The sequence below is a fragment of the Neopsephotus bourkii genome, unplaced genomic scaffold (genome assembly GCF_033783945.1).
Source record: "Neopsephotus bourkii isolate Nb327-2 ecotype Australia unplaced genomic scaffold, CSIRO-AGI_Nbou_v1 NB_1799, whole genome shotgun sequence".
NCBI classification, from domain to species: domain Eukaryota; kingdom Metazoa; phylum Chordata; class Aves; order Psittaciformes; family Psittacidae; genus Neopsephotus; species Neopsephotus bourkii.
Genome location: NW_026902272.1, coordinates 55,803 through 73,348, shown reverse-complemented (window position 1 = coordinate 73,348; position 17,546 = coordinate 55,803). Strand labels below are relative to the sequence as shown.

Genomic DNA, 17,546 nt, shown 5'->3' with positions numbered 1-17,546 from the left:
GCCCGGCCCGAGCCGCTGCACCGGAGGGACGGGGCTGCGGTAACGGCAGGAGGCGGAGGGAGCAGCACCGGCAGAGCCCAGCCCGCAGCCTCCTCCTGATCCCAGAGCGGTTCGGGGTGAAGGGACTGAAACTGGGGCTGCCCCATCCCTGGCAGTGCTCAAGGCCAGGTTGGACACAGGGGCTTGGAGCAAGCTGCTCCAGTGGAAGGGGTCCCTGCCCTGGCAGGGGTTGGGAATGGAGGAGCTTTAGGGTCCCTTCATCCTCTAGGGCTCCCTGATTCCACCCCCCAATTCCTGCTGCTACTCCCATCCTAGGACAGGCTCCCCCTGAGCCAACCCCACTGCAGGTGGGACCAGGGCCCTGGCCCCAGCCCTGAAAGGGGCTGGAAAAGCAAAGGAAACAGTGGGAATTCTATAAACATTTTATTTGTTGTTTTCAAAAAGACAGGAAAATAATCTAGAGCATTTATTTATAATTCTCCAATAAAAACCTTTACAGAACCCTCATGCACGAAGAGCTCCGGAGCCAGGGGAGAGCCGCAGGCAGGGGAAGCCGCTGCGCACTGCAGGAGGTGCTGCAGCCACCCCGACACGGGGACAGAGCAGGAGCAGCCCCTGGAGGAGCCGCTTGTTGAGGGGGGTTCAGGGCACAGCAGGAGCAGGGATGGGTTTGGGCCGATGGTGGCTGCGCTCGGTGACACCAGCTCTGGCCCCACAGGCAATGGGAGCCGATGGGGGCTCGGGGCAGAACGGGCTCTGGTGCAGGAGCAGCCTGGAGGTGGTGATGGGGAGAAGCCTCCAGAGCTCAGACCAGCTCCAGGGCCAGGGAGGCAGGGGGAGGATGGATAAAGAACAGGTTCCAGCCTCCACCTCCCCATGGGGATGCAGGGACAGTTCTGAGGGAGGGTTCTTCTCCCCTCACCCCCCATGAGCAAACCCAAACCCCAAACCCTGCCTCAAGCTCACCCATGGCCGATGCTGAAGATGCACGGATCTTGCCAGCGCCCCCAAGCTGCTTCCCATGCACCAGGAGGGACCAGGAGCGGGCCGAGGATGAAGCCAGCACCGTGCCCCCTCCGCAGGGCCAAGCAGCTCCAGCAGGGAGCTCTCCCAGTGCCAGGACCGTGCTGGGTGGCCCCAGCGCTCCCCGGGGACAAAGACTCCTGCGTGAGCCGGTGCTGAAGCTGTTGGACACCTTTATGGAGAGGGGGATGCGTGGTACAAAACAAGTGTCCGGGTCGGGGTTAGGGGGGGCTCAGTGGGTGCTGACCATCAGCTCCCGCAGGTAGGACTGGGTGAGGCTGCGCAGCTCCTCCAAGGCGTAGTCCTCGGGCATGGGCAGGCGGCCGATGTGCGGGGCCAGCAGGCGCAGGGGCACGCGCTGCAGCTCGGCTGCGGGCTCACAGGGGGGCTCCGGGGTGTGCTGCAGGCCCAGCACCACCCGCAGCAGGTTGGCGATGCGCTTGGCCATGTCTGCAAGGAGAGGAGAGCTCCCATGGGCTCCAGCAGTGACACCTCCACCCACCCAGACCTCCTGCAGGGGAACAGGGCCTCGTTCCTCACAATTGAGGAATGGGTTGGGATGAAGGGACCCTAAAGCTCCTCCATTCCCAACCTCTGCCACGGGCAGGGACCCCTTCCACTGGAGCAGCTTGCTCCAAGCCCCTGTGTCCAACCTGGCCTTGAGCACTGCCAGGGATGGGGCAGCCACAGCTTCTCTGGGCACCCTGTGCCAGCGCCTCAGCACCCTCACAGGGAAGAGCTTCTGCCTAAGAGCTCAGCTCAGGCTCCCCTCGGGCAGGTTCAAGCCATTCCCCTTGGCCTGGCCCTACAGGCCCTTGTCCCAAGCCCCTCTCCAGGTTCCCTGCAGCCCCTTTAGGCACTGGAGCTGCTCTCAGGTCTCCCCTTCAGGAGCCTTCTCTTCTCCAGGCTGCCCCAGCCCAGCTCTCTCAGCCTGGCTCCATGGCAGAGCAGCTCCGTGCCCTCCTCTGGCCTCCCTGTACCCCTTGTGCTGTTGCCCCAGAGCTGAAGGCAGTGCAGGGGTCTCCTGTACCTGACTGAGCCAGGCGGTCCTTGGCGCTGTGGCACTGGATCTGCTCTATCCTGTTGCACAGCGATGTCACCTTGGTGTGCAACCTCTCCAGCTCGTAGGTGGAGCAATCCAGCTGAAAGGCAAGCACAGGAGTCAGGCTCCGAGTCAGCCAAAGCCCCTGAGCAGCCACACTGAGATCCATCCAGGAGCAGACCCAAGCCATGCTGCAGCCTGTGTGAGGCAACACCTGAAGCGGGGAAAGGGGAAGCCTGGAAGTGAATGGGGGGACGCACAGGCAGGCTCCCCATGAAGCAGCTCACAGTGAGTGCTGATCCTGTTCACTTACCTCACATCCAACTGCACAGAGCACGTGTGCAGGGCAGAGCCACTTCTTAGAGTCACAGAAGGGTTTGGGTTAAAAGGACCTTAAAGCTCCTCCATTCCCAACCCCTGCCATGGGCAGGGACCCCTTCCACTGGAGCAGCTTGCTCCAAGCCCCTGTGTCCAACCTGGCCTTGAGCACTGCCAGGGATGGGGCAGCCACAGCTTCAACCCATTCCCATGTCCCACCACCCTCATAGGGAAGAACTTCCTTGTATCCCACCCACCTCTTCCCTCTTTCAGCCAGAAGCCCAAACTCCTCCTCTCATCCCTGCATCCCTTGTCCCAAGCCCCTCTCCATGTTCCCTGCAGCCCCTTTAGGCACTGGAGCTGCTCTCAGGTCTCCCCTTCAGGAGCCTTCTCTTCTCCAGGCTGCCCCAGCCCAGCTCTCTCAGCCTGGCTCCATGGCAGAGCTGCTCCAGCCCTCGCAGCAGCTCCATGGCCTCGCTCCAGCAGCTCCAGGTCCCTCCTGTGCTGCTGCCCCCAGCAATGCCTTCACCGGCACCGAGGGGCAGGGGCAGCAGCGCAGCGAGCAGGGGCTGGGCTCCCCCCGAGCGGCCCCGCTGCCTCTGTGCCTGCTGCAGGAGAGGCCCAGCAGGACCCGGCTGCACTGGGGCTGCAGCAGCCGCAGGGACACGGGGCTGGGCCAGGGGCAAACCCGGCTGCAGAGCAGCAGTGAAAGCCTCTGCTCTGCTCTGCTGCGCTCGGGGGGGTCCCCAGGAGGCAGCGGGGGCAGGAGGGCACCCCCAGAGCAGCCCTGGCAGCAGAGAGGGCACCCCCAGAGCAGCCCTGGCAGCAGAGAGGGCACCCCCAGAGCAGCCCCTGGCAGCAGAGAGGGCACCCCCAGAGCAGCCCTGGCAGCAGAGAGGGCACCCCCAGAGCAGCCCTGGCAGCAGAGAGGGCACCCCCAGAGCAGCCCTGGCAGCAGAGAGGGCACCCCCAGAGCAGCCCTGGCAGCAGAGAGGGCACCCCCAGAGCAGCCCTGGCAGCAGAGAGGGCACCCCCAGAGCAGCCCCTGGCAGCAGAGAGGGCACCCCCAGAGCAGCCCCTGGCAGGCCCCAAGGCCCCGGCTGCTGCCTCCAGCCCAGAGCTGCCCCCTCTCTGCCCCCAGGGCCCCTCCTCCCCGAGCTCTCCCCTCTGATTTGCCCCTTCCTTCCCCTCCTCCTCCTCGGAGCCTTCCTCCCCTCCCCTCTGCTCCCCTTCCCCTCCCCTTCTCTCCCCCTTTGCCCCCTGCAGCTGGACCCCGCCTGCACTTCCCCATCTCGGCCCCGTTCCTCAGCACCCTCCTGCCCTCGCCCAGAGGCCCCTGCAGCACCAGCCCCAGCGCCGAGGCTGCTGCAGGACCCGTTCCTGTCCCTCCCCCTGCAGCAGCACTGCTGGGAACTGCACTGCGGGGCTGCACCAGAGCCTGAGCCCTGCTCGCCTGGAGCAGGAGGAAGGATGGGGGCAGGCTCCCAGCTCCTGCATGGGGCTTGGCCTGGACACGGCCCCGGGGCTGCTCCTGGAGAACCCGGACCCCTCTGGGGACCCTGAGTGGCTCCGTCCCCCGGTGCCCTCTGCTGAAGGGGAGGGAGGGCCGGGACAGGCCAGGACAGAGCCGTGCTCCTCACCCATCCCCTGCTGCCAGGGCCGGGGACCGCACCTGAACAGAGAAGCCCCAGGACCAGGACAAACAGAGCCCAAATCTGCCCTTGGGCCGCCCTGGCCTGCCAGAACCTGTCCTCACCCAGCACCACGAGCCCCAGCCTGGCAGCTCAGCAGGGGCTGCCCAACTCCTCACTGTTCTATGACTCTGTAACTTATGATCTGGGGTTACATAGAGTTTTTACCCCATAGCCACTGACAAGTAAGTTACAGTGACTTCTTTGTCTATGTTACCTTCCACTAGACCACGCTGCTCCAATCCACCCTCTATCTGACTTCAACAGGATCTTCCCCACCTCCCCGTTCTCAGACATGCCCCATGTGCTGTTTGAAGGGTGACACCAACACTAACACTGACAGTGAGGAAAGGGTTATTCCAAATCAGAACTCCACAGGAGCTTCCAAACTGAAGGAAGAAACCAATGCAAGTGTTTCTATGTGTTACCTGTTGAATCCTGTCCAGCATCTCAATGACACGGATGTAATCCAGGTAGACCAATCCTGCCATCTCCCAGTCCTGGATAAGGGCACTGCGCTCTGGAGGGGCGAGATCCTCCAGGAATCCCTTCAGGTACTTGTAGTTCTCGTTGATAATGGCATCTGAGGAGAACAAGAGTGGGAGGAATGGAGCAAAAGGGCTTCTTGTGTGTCAGGAGCAGACAGAGCAAGGAAACGACACCACTCTGGGGCAGTTTGGTGGCTCCCTGACAGCACCAGCCATGGCCACAAATACTTCATCCACAAGCAGGTATCAGTGAGGGCTGTTTGACACAGCCAAGCACTAACACCCCATCACGATGAACACAGCCTGACCCCTTCCTGGTCCCCAGCACCCGAGGATTCTGCCCCTCCTGTGCCCGTGTGCCCTGCTCCAGAGGCAGACTGAAGAGCAGAGCAGACTCACCTGAGGCCAAGTGCCTGACAACCAGTTTGTGACACTGGTTCCAGTGCCCAGCCTTGAACAAGAAGAGGGCTTCTTTGTGCTTGTCGCCCTCCATCCGTGCCCGAACCGCCTTTGCCTCGTGAATCCACTGGGGGGGGACGCAGAGCCTCTGTGTCAGGAACGTCTCCTTGGCCCAGGACTCGGGGGTCTCGCTGAGGACGCAGTGCCGGCCCAGCAGCTCCCGCACCGCCTTCTCCCGGATGCTGGGCAGAGACAAAGGGGTCACCCCAACAGCACCCCCCCATCACACCACAGGCAGGCTCCAAGTGACTGTGCCCAGCTCTAGGGCCCTCACTGCGAGAGAGACATTGAGGGGCTGGAGCAGGGCCAGGGAAGGGAATGGAGCTGGTGCAGGCCCTGGAGCACAGGGGTGATGGGGAAGGGCTGAGGGACCTGGGGGGTTCAGTGTGGAGAAGGCTCAGGGGGGACCTGATGGCTGCCTCCAAGTGCCTGAGAGGAGGATGGAGCCAGGAGGGGCTGGGCTCTGCTCCCAAGGAACAAGGGATGGGACAAGAGGAACCGGCCTCAAGCTGCACCAGGGCAGGGTTAGATGGAGCTGAGGAGCAATTCCTGCCCCAGAGGGTGCTCAGGCATTGGAACAGGCTGCCCAGGGCAGGGCTGCAGGCACCGGCCCTGCAAGGGTTCACACCCCATGGGGACGAGGCCTCAGTGCCATGGGGCAGCGCTGGGACTCAGTGACCTTATAGGTCTTTTCCAACCCTGTTGATTCAATGGCTCTGTGACTGAGGCAGGCAGCAGCAGAGTGTGTTACATGCACTGGCAATGGAAAAGGGCACGAATGGAACAGACCCCACTGTTGCTTTGAAGGCAAGAGGCACAACAGGCTCTTCACTCACTGTGTCTGGGGCTCGTGCAGCAGGATGAAAACAGCCCATTCCCAGAGGCCTTCGCTCTCGAGCTGGGCAGCGTAGCTGGTGTTCAGCACCCCCTGGCTCTGCTGGCTCAGGTGGGTGTAGTTCAGGGCCCTGAGCACCTCCCAGAGGTGCCAGCTCAAGCGACAGTCCAGGGGGTCGGATGTGATGCTCCTGGGATCCAGCAGCTGGTCGAGGTCGTAGTGCCTGCAGGGAAAGGGGCAGCATGAACAGTACAGAGCCAGAGCCTGGTGCTGCTCAGCTCCTTCCCTCCACCCACCTCTGGTTATTCCACAGATGTGATCTACAGGGGGTGTGTGTGGGGGGGCTGCTTTGATTTTAGATAATGAGATAATAAAAAGATAAGAGTAACAGTTAAAATCCTTCTGCTCTTCCGAGCCTGCCCCCAGCCTGTCACCACCTTCCCTTTAGTACAGGATTGCCATGGTTTAAACCCTCCTGCAGGCTGCTCAAGGCCTTCAAAAAGGCTGCTGTGACAAAGCAGCACTCCTCAGACACAGACAACACACGAGAACCCCCCCAGAGCCACGCTCCAGAGCTCCAGTTTCACCAGTGACACCACCACCAGCAGCACCAGCATCACCGTGTGCTCTAAGGGCCTCCACACAGGACAGGGTTTGAGTGCTGGAGCAGTTCACTGAGTGCTGAGGCTGATTTCATACCCTGCTCTGGGAATTCAGGTCATTCACTGATCCATGATCTATAGAAGCTTTGGGACTCTTTACCTGTCACTGTAGAGCTTTAATAAGTGGAAGCAGACGTCCCTCAGGGGCCTTCCTGTGCTGTCATCTTCTTCTATGACACAGCCAGAATCCTCCAGGTAGGGAGGCAGAGGGCAGCACGCGTATTTTTCACACTCTGATGTGTTCTGGAGAACCAGTTTTAAGAGTGAGTTAAAGCTAACCCTCAACAAACTGCATCCTGCCTTCCACACAGCTCAGCAGCCTCATCCCCCTTGGCCTGGCCCTACAGGCCCTTGTCCCAAGCCCCTCTCCAGCTTTCCTGCAGCCCCTTTAGGCACTGGAGCTGCTCTCAGGTCTCCCCTTCAGGAGCCTTCTCTTCTCCAGGCTGCCCCAGCCCAGCTCCAGAGCAGGGGTTACAGTGCTCTGCATTAATGATGGCCTCAAGCACACGCTGCCAGGTCATGGAGAGCTTCTCCTCAATAGAGCCCTGCAGCACTGAGCACGCACCCATTAGGAGTTACTACACTGGATGCTGGGCTATTGTTAAGCACACAGATGGAGGCTGAGGGATCTTTAGTTAAATGATTAAACACTTCTTGCCACAGAGCCCTTTGTCTGTACCCAGAGGCTGACAGCTCTGCAGCACCAAGCAGCCTCTGCATAATGCATCAGCCTCTCACTGCCTGCAGCTCGGCTGCTGTCTGCTGTAAAACACTCAGTGAAACAAAGGGGGTGGATGGCTCAAAGACTACCTGACAGTCAGACAGCTGAGTATTAAACATCCCAGTGGGAAAACTGCCTGCTGCCTGGCTCAAAGAGCTCCTGCTGCTGGCCACTTCCCATCTTCCTTGTTTGGGGCAGCTGTCAAATACCTGGACACTCCATCAGCGGAAGATGCATTGCTTAATGCATCTTAAAATGCATTGCTACCACCTGAGGAGTGGCTGGAATCACCAACAGGTTCAACCCTGGGGCTTTATTCCTTTGAAAAGAACATTCCTATTGGAGTGCACTGCTGCAACAACTCATCGTAGAGCTGGTGAAGGGCTCTGACAACTGAAATAATGAACCCATGCAGAGTGAGCTCCACACTCAGCACTGCCACAGGGACACCCGAGTGCTCAGGGCAGCATCAGTCACTGGCACTGAGTAACATCTCCCCACACCAATGACTGACCTACCTGAAAGGCCAACTCGTACATGGCAAGGGCCTGGGAAATAGAAGCTGTTGGAGGGAGCAGGTACCAGAGGTGCACGGCCACGCAGCGCTTCCAGTCCAGCAGCGAGCACACGTTGATATTGATTCTCTCTGATAACTGCCACACCTGAAGGGCCAAAGCACTCAGGTCAGGCAAAGCCTCTCCCCATGTTCCCTGCAGCCCCTTTAGGCACTGGAGCTGCTCTCAGGTCTCCCCATAGCACAGCAGAGGGGCAGGATCCCCTCCCTGAGCTGCTGCTCACACTCTGGGGGTGCCCCCAGCACATGGGGGTTCTGGGCTCAAGCGCTCACTGCAGCCAGATCATGGGGAGCTCCTCCTCACCCGACACCCCAAGTCCTTCTCCTCCTGGCTGCTCCATCCCCTCTTTCCCCAGCCCCTGCCTGTGCTTGGGATTGCCCCAACCACGCGTGCAACACTAAGATCCCACTAACAGAAAACCCACCACCCCCTTGTCCTCCTCTCCTGCTGCACACCATGCGCTGTGCTCGGGTGCTGCTGCCAAGGAGGGGAACTCAGGAAGGGAAGAGGCAAAGCACTCACAGGCTTTCCAGCCAGCAGGGCGAAGATCCGCAGCCTCTCGTCCTGGATGAAGCAGTCTGCCTGCAGCCTGTGCCAGTCCACCAGCTGCATGGTGAGCAGGTCCCGCACAGGCTGGCTCCCGGCCAGCTGGGACAGGAGCAGAGCCAGCCTGTGGTCATCTGCAACGGGACACAGCAGCACATCAGGCACATCCTCCACCCACCAGTGTCCCTGGGAGCTGGGGGGCACTTGGATCAGGCCAGAGCTGCTCAGCTGGTGTGTGTGCACCATTGGCTACGAACTAAACCACAGTATGAAACAAACACCCTATATGGGGGTGAGGGGAGAAGACAAAACGGGATGGACAGATTCCTCAGAGGAGAGAAATGGAGAACTTCAAAGATGTGAGCCAGCATGGACGACCAAGATTAAACCAGCCATCAAGGTCTGAAAATCACAGAAGCATGGAATGATCTGGGTTGAGAAGGGAGCTTAACATCACCCCATTCCAACCTTCTGTCCTTCCACTGGAGCAGCTTGCTCCAAGCCCGTGTCCAACCTGGCCTTGAGCACTGCCAGGGATGGGGCAGCCACAGCTTCTCTGGGCACCCTGTGCCAGCGCCTCAGCACCCTCATGGGGCAGAGCTTTCACTTCTATCTGAGCTAACTTCCCCTGTTTCAGTGTGAACCCATCACCCCTTGTCCTGTCACTGCAGTCCCTCATGAAGAGCCTCTCTCCGGTATCCTTGTAGCCCCCTTCAGACGCAGGAAGCTGCTCTGAGGTCTCCAACACTCCCCTTTATCATTATTATTAGCAGCAGTGTTACACTGCCCTTTAGTGACCAAGCTGGTTTTACCTCATCCTGTGCCATTTATGTGCTTCCCACCCCCTCGAGCACCGCACGGTGCTGAGCCTGCGGCTGGGTTCAACCCAGAGCACCCTGCTGCAAGGAGCAGGCGCTGCAGGGCCTCACCTGACTGCTGGGCCAGCCTGCAGGCCTCCCCGATCCTCCTCCCGGTGAGGCAGCTGAAGACGGCCTCCACGGGGCTCCCGTGCCGGGCCATGGCCACCTCCTGGTCGATGCGTGCGGCCGCCGTGGCCGCCAGCCAGCGGGAGAAGGCTCTCCTGCGCTCCAGGGCCAGCACGTACTCCCTGGGCGCCTCCAGCCTGGCCTCCAGCTCCTTCAGCTTCCCCCAGAGCGCCTCGCACAGCGTCCATGCCAAGCACCAGTGCTTCACCGTACCTGTGAGGACACAGTGAGAACTGATGGAAGAGCATCGAGGAACGGCTCGAAGATCACGAGCAGAAGCTTGCAGGATATCCAGAAGCATTACCCTACTGTCAGGAGTGCATGCAGGGAGGAGGGAGCTCCCCACATGGAACCAACCACGTTTGTGCTTTCCAAAGGACCACTGGCACAGCCCCATTTCCCTGTTGCACTGCACAGAGGAAACCTGAAGTCCTGGAATCGTTTGGGTTGGAAGGGAGCTTAAAGTTCCAACCCCTGCCACGGGCAGGGACCCCTTCCACTGGAGCAGCTTGCTCCAAGCCCCTGTGTCCAACCTGGCCTTGAGCACTGCCAGGGATGGGGCAGCCACAGCTTCTCTGGGCACCCTGTGCCAGCGCCTCAGCACCCTCACAGGGAAGAGCTTCATCCCAATGTCCCATCTAACTCTTCCCTTTTCCAGGTTGAAGCCATTACTCCTCATCCCATCCCTCCATCCCTTGTCCCAAGCCCCTCTCCAGCTTCCCTGCAGCCCCTTTAGGCACTGGAGCTGCTCTGAGGTCTCCCCTTCAGGAGTCTTCTCTTCCCCAGTGGAACAAGCCCAGCTCTCTCAGCCTGAAATCACCCTGAACTGGACAGTGTCCAGGTTCCAGCCTCACCTTCTGTCACTGCAGGATCCTCAGATGCCTTCCTGACCCAGTCAGCATAGTCATGGATAGCAGAAACTCCTGGGTTAGGCGCTAGAAGAGGGCAGTGCTCATCCATATGGACAGTGCTGTGTTTGAGCTTTATCTCCAGAGGGATGAGATACAGTTGGTTTTCTCTGTCCATCGTCCGTTGTGCCAAGCTCAGCTTCTCCACGTGAACCTTGAAAGAGGATTCTGAGAGCCTGGAGGAGGAAGGGAGATAGAAGCAGGTAGTAACGTTTGGAATTGTTCTCCATCCACGTGAACTGCCCCACCACGGAGCTGCTGCATGGTGCAGCTTGTCCCAGCTGTAGCATGAGGACAGACAAAAGATGTGATCCAAGTTCAACAGCCAGCTATGGAAACCCTGGGTACAGCCTGGGACATTGAACCAGCCTCTGCCCATCAAACCTCACTGAACTCTGCACCTGAGGCTCTGCAAAGGCAAGCAGCACACCTCACTGCTCACAGAGCATCCTGAGAGGGCACCTCATTCTCTCAGCACATCCCATCTGCTGGAGAGCATCCAAACAAGGGTTTTGGAGGACCAGAGGTAGAACACCCAGCTATGCTCCAGGCATGGTTAGGGCTGGAGTTACACAGCCCTGGGAGGCTCTGTACTCTGCTTTGCACAAAAGCAGAACGGAAGACGTGCGAGGAAGGCTAAACAAGAAATCCCTTGGGTAGGTCAGATACCCTCAGGGAGGATCAGGAGCAGATTAAAGCTTCCTGGGCAACAACTCTTTAACCTTCAGCACAATGACAGCGTTACTGGTAAGAACCTGACTGCTCCTACTACAACATTCCAGGTCTTTGAGAGTCTGGTGAAGTAGCAACCTGATGGGTATCTCCATGGCCAGTGGGGTCTTGCACCACTTCTGAAGGAACACGGACCTACAGTCAGGGTTCTTTCAAACACAGAGAGCATCACCAGAGCCATCCCAAAGGGATCCTCAGTTCCAGAAGGACAGGGACCTGCTGGAGAGAGTCCAGCGCAGGGCAACTGAGATGATGAAGGGAGTGGAGCATCTCCCTTATGAGGAGAGACTGAGGGAGCTGGGTCTCTATAGTTTGGAGGAGAGGAGACTGAGGGGTGACCTTATTAGTGTATATAAATATATAAAGGGGGAGTGTCCCGAGGATGGAGCCAGGCTCTTCTCAGTGGCAAACAATGATAGGACAAGGGGCAATGGGTACAAACTGGAACACAAGAGGTGCCACTTAAACTTCTTCTCAGTGAGGGTGACAGAACACTGGACCAGGCTGCCCAGGGAGGTTGTGGAGTCTCCTTCTCTGGAGCCATTCAAAACCCGTTCCTGTGTAACCTTATCTGGGTGTTCCTGCTCTGCAGGGGGATTGGACTGGATGAGCGTCTGAGGGCCCTTCCCATCTCTACCATACTGTGATGCTGTGAAGTGCTACTCACGGCTTGGGAGCAACGGGAGCCGGCAGGAATCCGTACTCCACCGGGTCACGCTGGGGATCTTCCACATCAGCCGACGCACTCAGCTGGTCTCCACAGTTGACGAGGGTCCAGTTGGGTCCCCAGCCGACGCGGAACGAGCGGCCCATGAAGAGCGCCATGTCCATGAGCAGCTTCCCCTTCCTGTGGGCCACGGACGCCTCGAGGGGCACGAGGCCCTGCTGCCTGCGCACCCCCACTGCTCTCATCTGCACCTCGGGCCCCGCCGGTGGGACGGAGAACACCGGCTTCAGCGGAGGCGTCCCGGAGCAGGGGGCAGGAGCGGGGCTGCCCGGAGCCTGCGGCCCCTGCAGCTCCTGCCCAGCAGCACCGGGGCTCTGGGAGATCACAGCGGCGAACTTGGACTGCAGGAGCCCACCCACTGCAAGGGAGAAGGAAGAACATGAGCGGGGCGCTGGGGTCTGAGCAGTGCACTCATGGACTCATGGGATGGGGGGGCTGAAAGGGACCTTGAAGACCACCTGGTTCCAATGACCTCTACTAGGAGAGCTTGCTCCAAGCCCCTGTGTCCAACCTGGCCTTGAGCACTGCCAGGGATGGGGCAGCCACAGCTTCTCTGGGCACCCTGTGCCAGTGCCCACCACCCCCATAATGAAGTACAGAAGTGCTGCTCCAGTTTGTCTCCATTTCTCACTATCCAAACCTATTTTAACTGACAACACATTAATTTTACATAATCATAGAATCATAGAACAGTTAGCGTTGGAAAGGACCTTAAGATCCTCAAGCTCCAACCCCCCTGCCATGGGCAGGGACACTTCGCTCTAAACCATGGCACCCAAGGCTCTGTCCAACCTGGCCTTGAACACTGCCAGGGATGGAGCATTCACAACCTCCCTGGGCACCCATTCCAGTGCCTCAGCACCCTCACAGGGAAGAATTTCCTCGTTAGATCCAATCTAAACTTCCCCTGTTTAAGTTTTAACCCATCACCCCTTGTCCTGTCACTGCAGTCCCTAATGAAGAGTCCATCCCAGCATCCCTATAGCCCCCTTCAGACACTGGAAGCTGCTCTGAGGTCTCCATGCAGCTTCTCTTCTCCAGGCTCAACAGCCCCAACTGTCTCAGCCGATAAGCCAAGTCTGATTCATGGATGCTGTCACAAGAGGAAGCATCTCCCCGTGTTCATCTCAACCCATGAGCTTTTCTCATCCCATTTTCTCCCCCATCCTATTGAAGAGGAGGAGGGAGAGTGTGGCTGGGTGGGCAACAGGCTGCTGGCCAGAGCTGACCCACCACAGTGCTCAGGCAGTGACAGGACTCTGTTAGTATCAGGACCAAACCCTCTTTCTTCAGACAGGTGGTTTCTCACCGTACCTGAGTATCTCTTCTGTCTATGGGGCTTTGAGATTGGGAGCCTCGGGGAGCAGATCTCTTGAGAAGAATCCGTTTTCACAGGTTGCTTCCCAGGGTGATGATCCAGGATCAAATCCAGGTCGTCTTCATCAGCCAGCAGGGAAGCTTTCATGATCTGCAGAGGTGGCAAGTCAGGGCTGCACGTTAGAGCTCCCTCACAGCAGCAGCTGATCTGCTCAGCTCCTTCCCCCCCAAAACACCGGTACAGCTGCACAGGAGCAGACAACCTCCACATGCTACCAGGATTCCCAGTGACAGTGGAGGCAGGAGTGAGCTTCAGGGGATGAGGATCTCTGACAACCAACTGCTCCCATCAGTGTCACGGGCCTGGGGAGGGGTGCGTGTGAAGTCCCCAAATAATCCTGTTCCCTCCGCTCTCTGCTCTCTCTACTTGTTTATCAGCTTACAAACCTCAGGGCTGGGTTCTCCTTACAAATTCAAGTACCAAGCAGAAGCCCACAGGTGTTGAAGGCACAACCCTTCCACCAGACAAGAACCAGGGAGGTTGTGAATGCTCCATCCCTGGCAGTGTTCAAGGCCAGGTTGGACAGAGCCTTGGGTACCATGGTTTAGTGTGAGGTGTCCCTGCCCATGGCAGGGGGTTGGAACTGGATGATCTTGAGGTCCTTTCCAACCCGAACCACTCTATGGTTCTAGTAACACCAACCCCCAAACCAAGACCAGCTCTCCCACTACCCTGTGGTCATTTCCAATTCCCATTTCCCACCAACTGGGCCCAGGGCATCCTATGTAGGGATCAGTTCATCTTATCCCACCCCTCAGAATTCTACCTTTCAGATGAGTCTGATTTTTGCATTCCATGCCCATGGCTTTAAGGTCCCTTCCAACCCAAAGCATTCCATGAGTCTATGATTACCACTTAGAAATTAGGCTTCTGTGTTTGTGGTAAACCATAGATACATGAAAATCTTCATCACAGAATGGTTTGAAAGAGAACTCATCTAGTTCCAACCCCCGTGCTTAACCTGATCTCAGTCTCCCCTCTAGCAGATTAAAGCCATTCCCTTCATCCTGCCCCTACAGGCCCTTGTCCAAAGCCCCTCTCCAAGTTTCCTGTAGCCCCTTTAGGCACTGGAAGGGTGGATTGTACTGGGAGTACATTACCTGGTATGTACCTGGGGAGGCAAACTGAGCTGTCAGTGACAGACACTACCAAGGGCTCCTTCCAGAGAGGGGCTGTCACAGGGCACCCACCTGCAGCACATGGGGGTTGATGCCCAGAGTGGATGCGATGTGCGCCGAAGCAGGCACTGCCTCCTGCTCTTCCATGATGCTGTCTTCGGGCAGGGGCTCCTGGGGGGGCTCCTGGGTGATGTCAGCCATGTCACTGTCCAGCTCCACCATCCTGCCCAGCTGCTCCACGTCTGGGCTCTGCAGGGACAGGCAAAGGCTGGGTCAGGCTACAACAGCGTGCAAGAGCTTTGCAGAGAGAGAGGGGATTCAAGAGCTTCAGCAATCACCTGCAAGCGGAGCGCAGGACTCCCCTGCTTGGGCCAAGCCTCCACATCCCATTAAGTTTAGAGATGAACACACACAACCTACTCCTGTCTTCTTCCGGGTTGGAACAAGAGTGCCACTTACAGTGAGGGTTCAGCGATGTGATCCTGGAGCTCACCACGATCCACCAGGCAGTAAGGAACTGCTCTGCAGCTTCCCCTTCTCACATGGCCACCAAAAAGGAAGCTTTGTGCACCCTGCCTTCCCCCCCTCAAAGGGCTGCCACACGGAGAGGCCTCAGCTCAGCCTCCAGAGGACAGCACTGAACGATTCTCCAGCACCAACGTGTGGCTGAGAGCAGAGGAGCTGCTGCAGGAGCTGCTGCGATGGGGTACAAACTAAAACCATTGGGCCTGTTCTCCACCAAGGCCTTCAAATGGACACCAGTCCCCTTGAAGATCACCTGCAACTGGGTCATGGACCGTGTGTGTGCACACATGTCATTGTTTTCAGCTTCAAACCTGGACCAAACTGGCACAGGACTGGAGAGCTGGAGGCTTGATGTGCCACTGATGGTGCACTTATCCCTGCGTGTCAGCAGTGTGACGGTGAATGCAGTTCTCTTCCAACCTGCAGCTCAATCTCCCATAACCACCAGTAGCTCAAGGCAGGAGGAAGAATTGATTTTATGATACTATTGATGGCAATCACATGGCATCACCTCAGTGATGAGCCCGAGGGGACCTATACACACCCTAAGTCAGAGTCATGCAATGGTTTGGGTTAGAAGGAACCTTAAAGCTCACCCAGTCCCAACTCCCTGCCTTGAACCTGTGCCAGCGCCTCAGCACCCTCACAGGGAAGAGCTTCTGCCTAAGAGCTCAGCTCAGTCTCCCCTCGGGCAGGTCCAAGCCATTCCCCTTGGCCTGGCCCTACAGGCCCTTGTCCAGCTGGGGAGCAGAGCTAACATTTTAAGCAGCCAAAAATACTGGGAACGTGTGTGATTTACTCTGACCTTTCTTAGGTTCAAACGTCCTTACCAAAACCACATCCAGATGAACCTCCCTGACTTGCAAACCATCAACAAACAGGTTTTTGTTCCCCAAAATAGGAAACCCACTGCGTTTCATTCCCCAATCCCCTGGCAAACTGCATGGTGTCAAAACCTGCCCCACTTGGCATGTAAAGCAGCTCAAAATGCTATTGACTGCTCTGTAGGAAGCATTTAAAAGGATCTAAATTGAGGTTTTTCCTTCCCTCACTACTTGAATATTCATGGATTTATTAACACTGCAAGGTCCCAGGGAATGATGATACCAGGGACCTGGCTGCATTAAAGCCCAATGAAGGGAGTGCTGAAGTCATGTTTGTGACCATGGTTTGACTTGTAGATCTGCTGTGCGCAGCGCAGGTGTGTATGGACACCACTCACTAATGCTCCCTCCAGCACAGCTCCAAGTTCTATCTTTACAGACCCCATGTCTGCCTCGACCTGCCTCATCTGATAACCTTCATCACGTTTCCTGCCCAATTCTAATGATCCAAGAGCAGCCACTTGAACGTGCTCTTCCATTCCTTAGCATGAGTTCCAGTGCACGACCTGCCTCGGTTCCTGTGCTCATGCATATGCAGGGCTCCTGGAAACCCAAGTAAGCTGTGAGCATCACTCCTCCCCAGGACACACAGGGAATGGGCAGACGGGCAAAACAAGAGCCACCTACAGCCATCCAGCTCACATGGCACAGGCTGAGCCCTCCTAGGCCAGGAGGTACTCTGGGGCTGACCTGATGCTGCAGAGCCAAGGCACTGCTGAGGGGCCTGCAGGGCTCTGCCACACTCTATAGCCCAGTACCAGCTTGGGGAGTGTCACCACAGCCAACTGGGCAGGAGGAGAGGCGAGGACAGCACTAGGTCACACCTAATTCCTGATGTCTGCTCCTTGTCAGGCCAAGGGGAATGGCTTGAACCTGCCCGAGGGGAGACTGAGCTGAGACCTTAGGCAGAAGCTCTTCCCTGTGAGGGTGCTGAGGCGCTGGCACAGGGTGCCCAGAGAAGCTGTGGCTGCCCCATCCCTGGCAGTGCTCAAGGCCAGGTTGGACACAGGGGCTTGGAGCAAGCTGCTCTATGGAAGGGGTCCCTGCCCTGTGGCAGGGGTTGGGAATGGAGGAGCTTGAAGGTCCTTTCCAAACTCAAACCATCCCATGGTATGCAATCGAGAGCCCAGTTTTGGGGTAAAATGCTATCTGCTCTCTGCTCTTGCTTTTTAGAACAAGCTATTGCAAAGGCTACAGTTAGCTCCCACCTACCACCCCCACATGGCACAGTGAGTACATTCCATCCCATCACTGCCAGCATGGCTCCCAGGTAGGCTGCCTTTTCACCACAATGAAGCAGCTCCTCCCTTAGCTTGACAGCATCCATACTAATTCTATTTGGAAAACTCAGGAGTATCAGCTGCCATTTGACTACCCTTAGAACAATATAAAAGGCTTTTTTACCATTAAACTCATGTAAGACCTTAGGGGATTGCCAGTGACCTGGATCGAATGCCACCTTCCCTATATAAGAGAGAGGCACAACTCGCAGGATGTTTTACAAAGCTTTAAAGCAGTCACATCCAACACAAATACATTTCAAATCCAGCACGTAACAGCCTTAAAAAAGTACTTTTTAATAAAAATAGAGCACATTCTTAAACTAGAAATCACATTCTTGCACACTGACTGATGCTAAAGTCAACCTAATGCACAACGGCACTCTCAAGGCAGGCAGTGCAAGGTGCTGTGACTATACAGTATGTATCTAATAGGCACAAACCAGGTTTTCTTCCTAAGTGGTGCAAACATGCCAAACTGAACCCAGAAACTGAACAAGAAACAGAGGTTTAAAGCTTCCCCATCCCTCCTACATCCTCAGCGTGAAATGTCAAGTGTCTGAATGGAAAGAACAGGCAAACACTCATCAGGAGGTCAGAAGAGCTACTGGATTGCACAAGGTTTTGCTCTCCGGTTTCCAGGCTACT

At 57.3% G+C, this 17,546-nt stretch overlaps 1 protein-coding gene across 1 annotated transcript in view; it reads right to left on the bottom strand.

Moving 5' to 3' along the window:
- Positions 1-1,224: 1,224 nt before the first annotated feature.
- NUP98 (nucleoporin 98 and 96 precursor) overlaps positions 1,225-17,546 on the bottom strand; it is a 35,391-nt gene continuing 19,069 nt past the window's right edge. The window contains exons 20-32 of the mRNA XM_061342591.1: positions 14,282-14,458; positions 13,028-13,181; positions 11,654-12,071; positions 10,201-10,430; positions 9,290-9,559; positions 8,337-8,494; positions 7,758-7,901; positions 6,619-6,761; positions 5,858-6,079; positions 4,962-5,203; positions 4,503-4,657; positions 2,054-2,165; positions 1,225-1,473 (exon numbers count right to left, since the gene is read on the bottom strand). Of these exons, the coding sequence (XP_061198575.1) occupies positions 1,256-1,473; positions 2,054-2,165; positions 4,503-4,657; positions 4,962-5,203; positions 5,858-6,079; positions 6,619-6,761; positions 7,758-7,901; positions 8,337-8,494; positions 9,290-9,559; positions 10,201-10,430; positions 11,654-12,071; positions 13,028-13,181; positions 14,282-14,458 (2,643 nt within the window). The 3' untranslated portion in view covers positions 1,225-1,255. The remainder of the gene's footprint in view (positions 1,474-2,053; positions 2,166-4,502; positions 4,658-4,961; positions 5,204-5,857; positions 6,080-6,618; positions 6,762-7,757; positions 7,902-8,336; positions 8,495-9,289; positions 9,560-10,200; positions 10,431-11,653; positions 12,072-13,027; positions 13,182-14,281; positions 14,459-17,546) is intronic.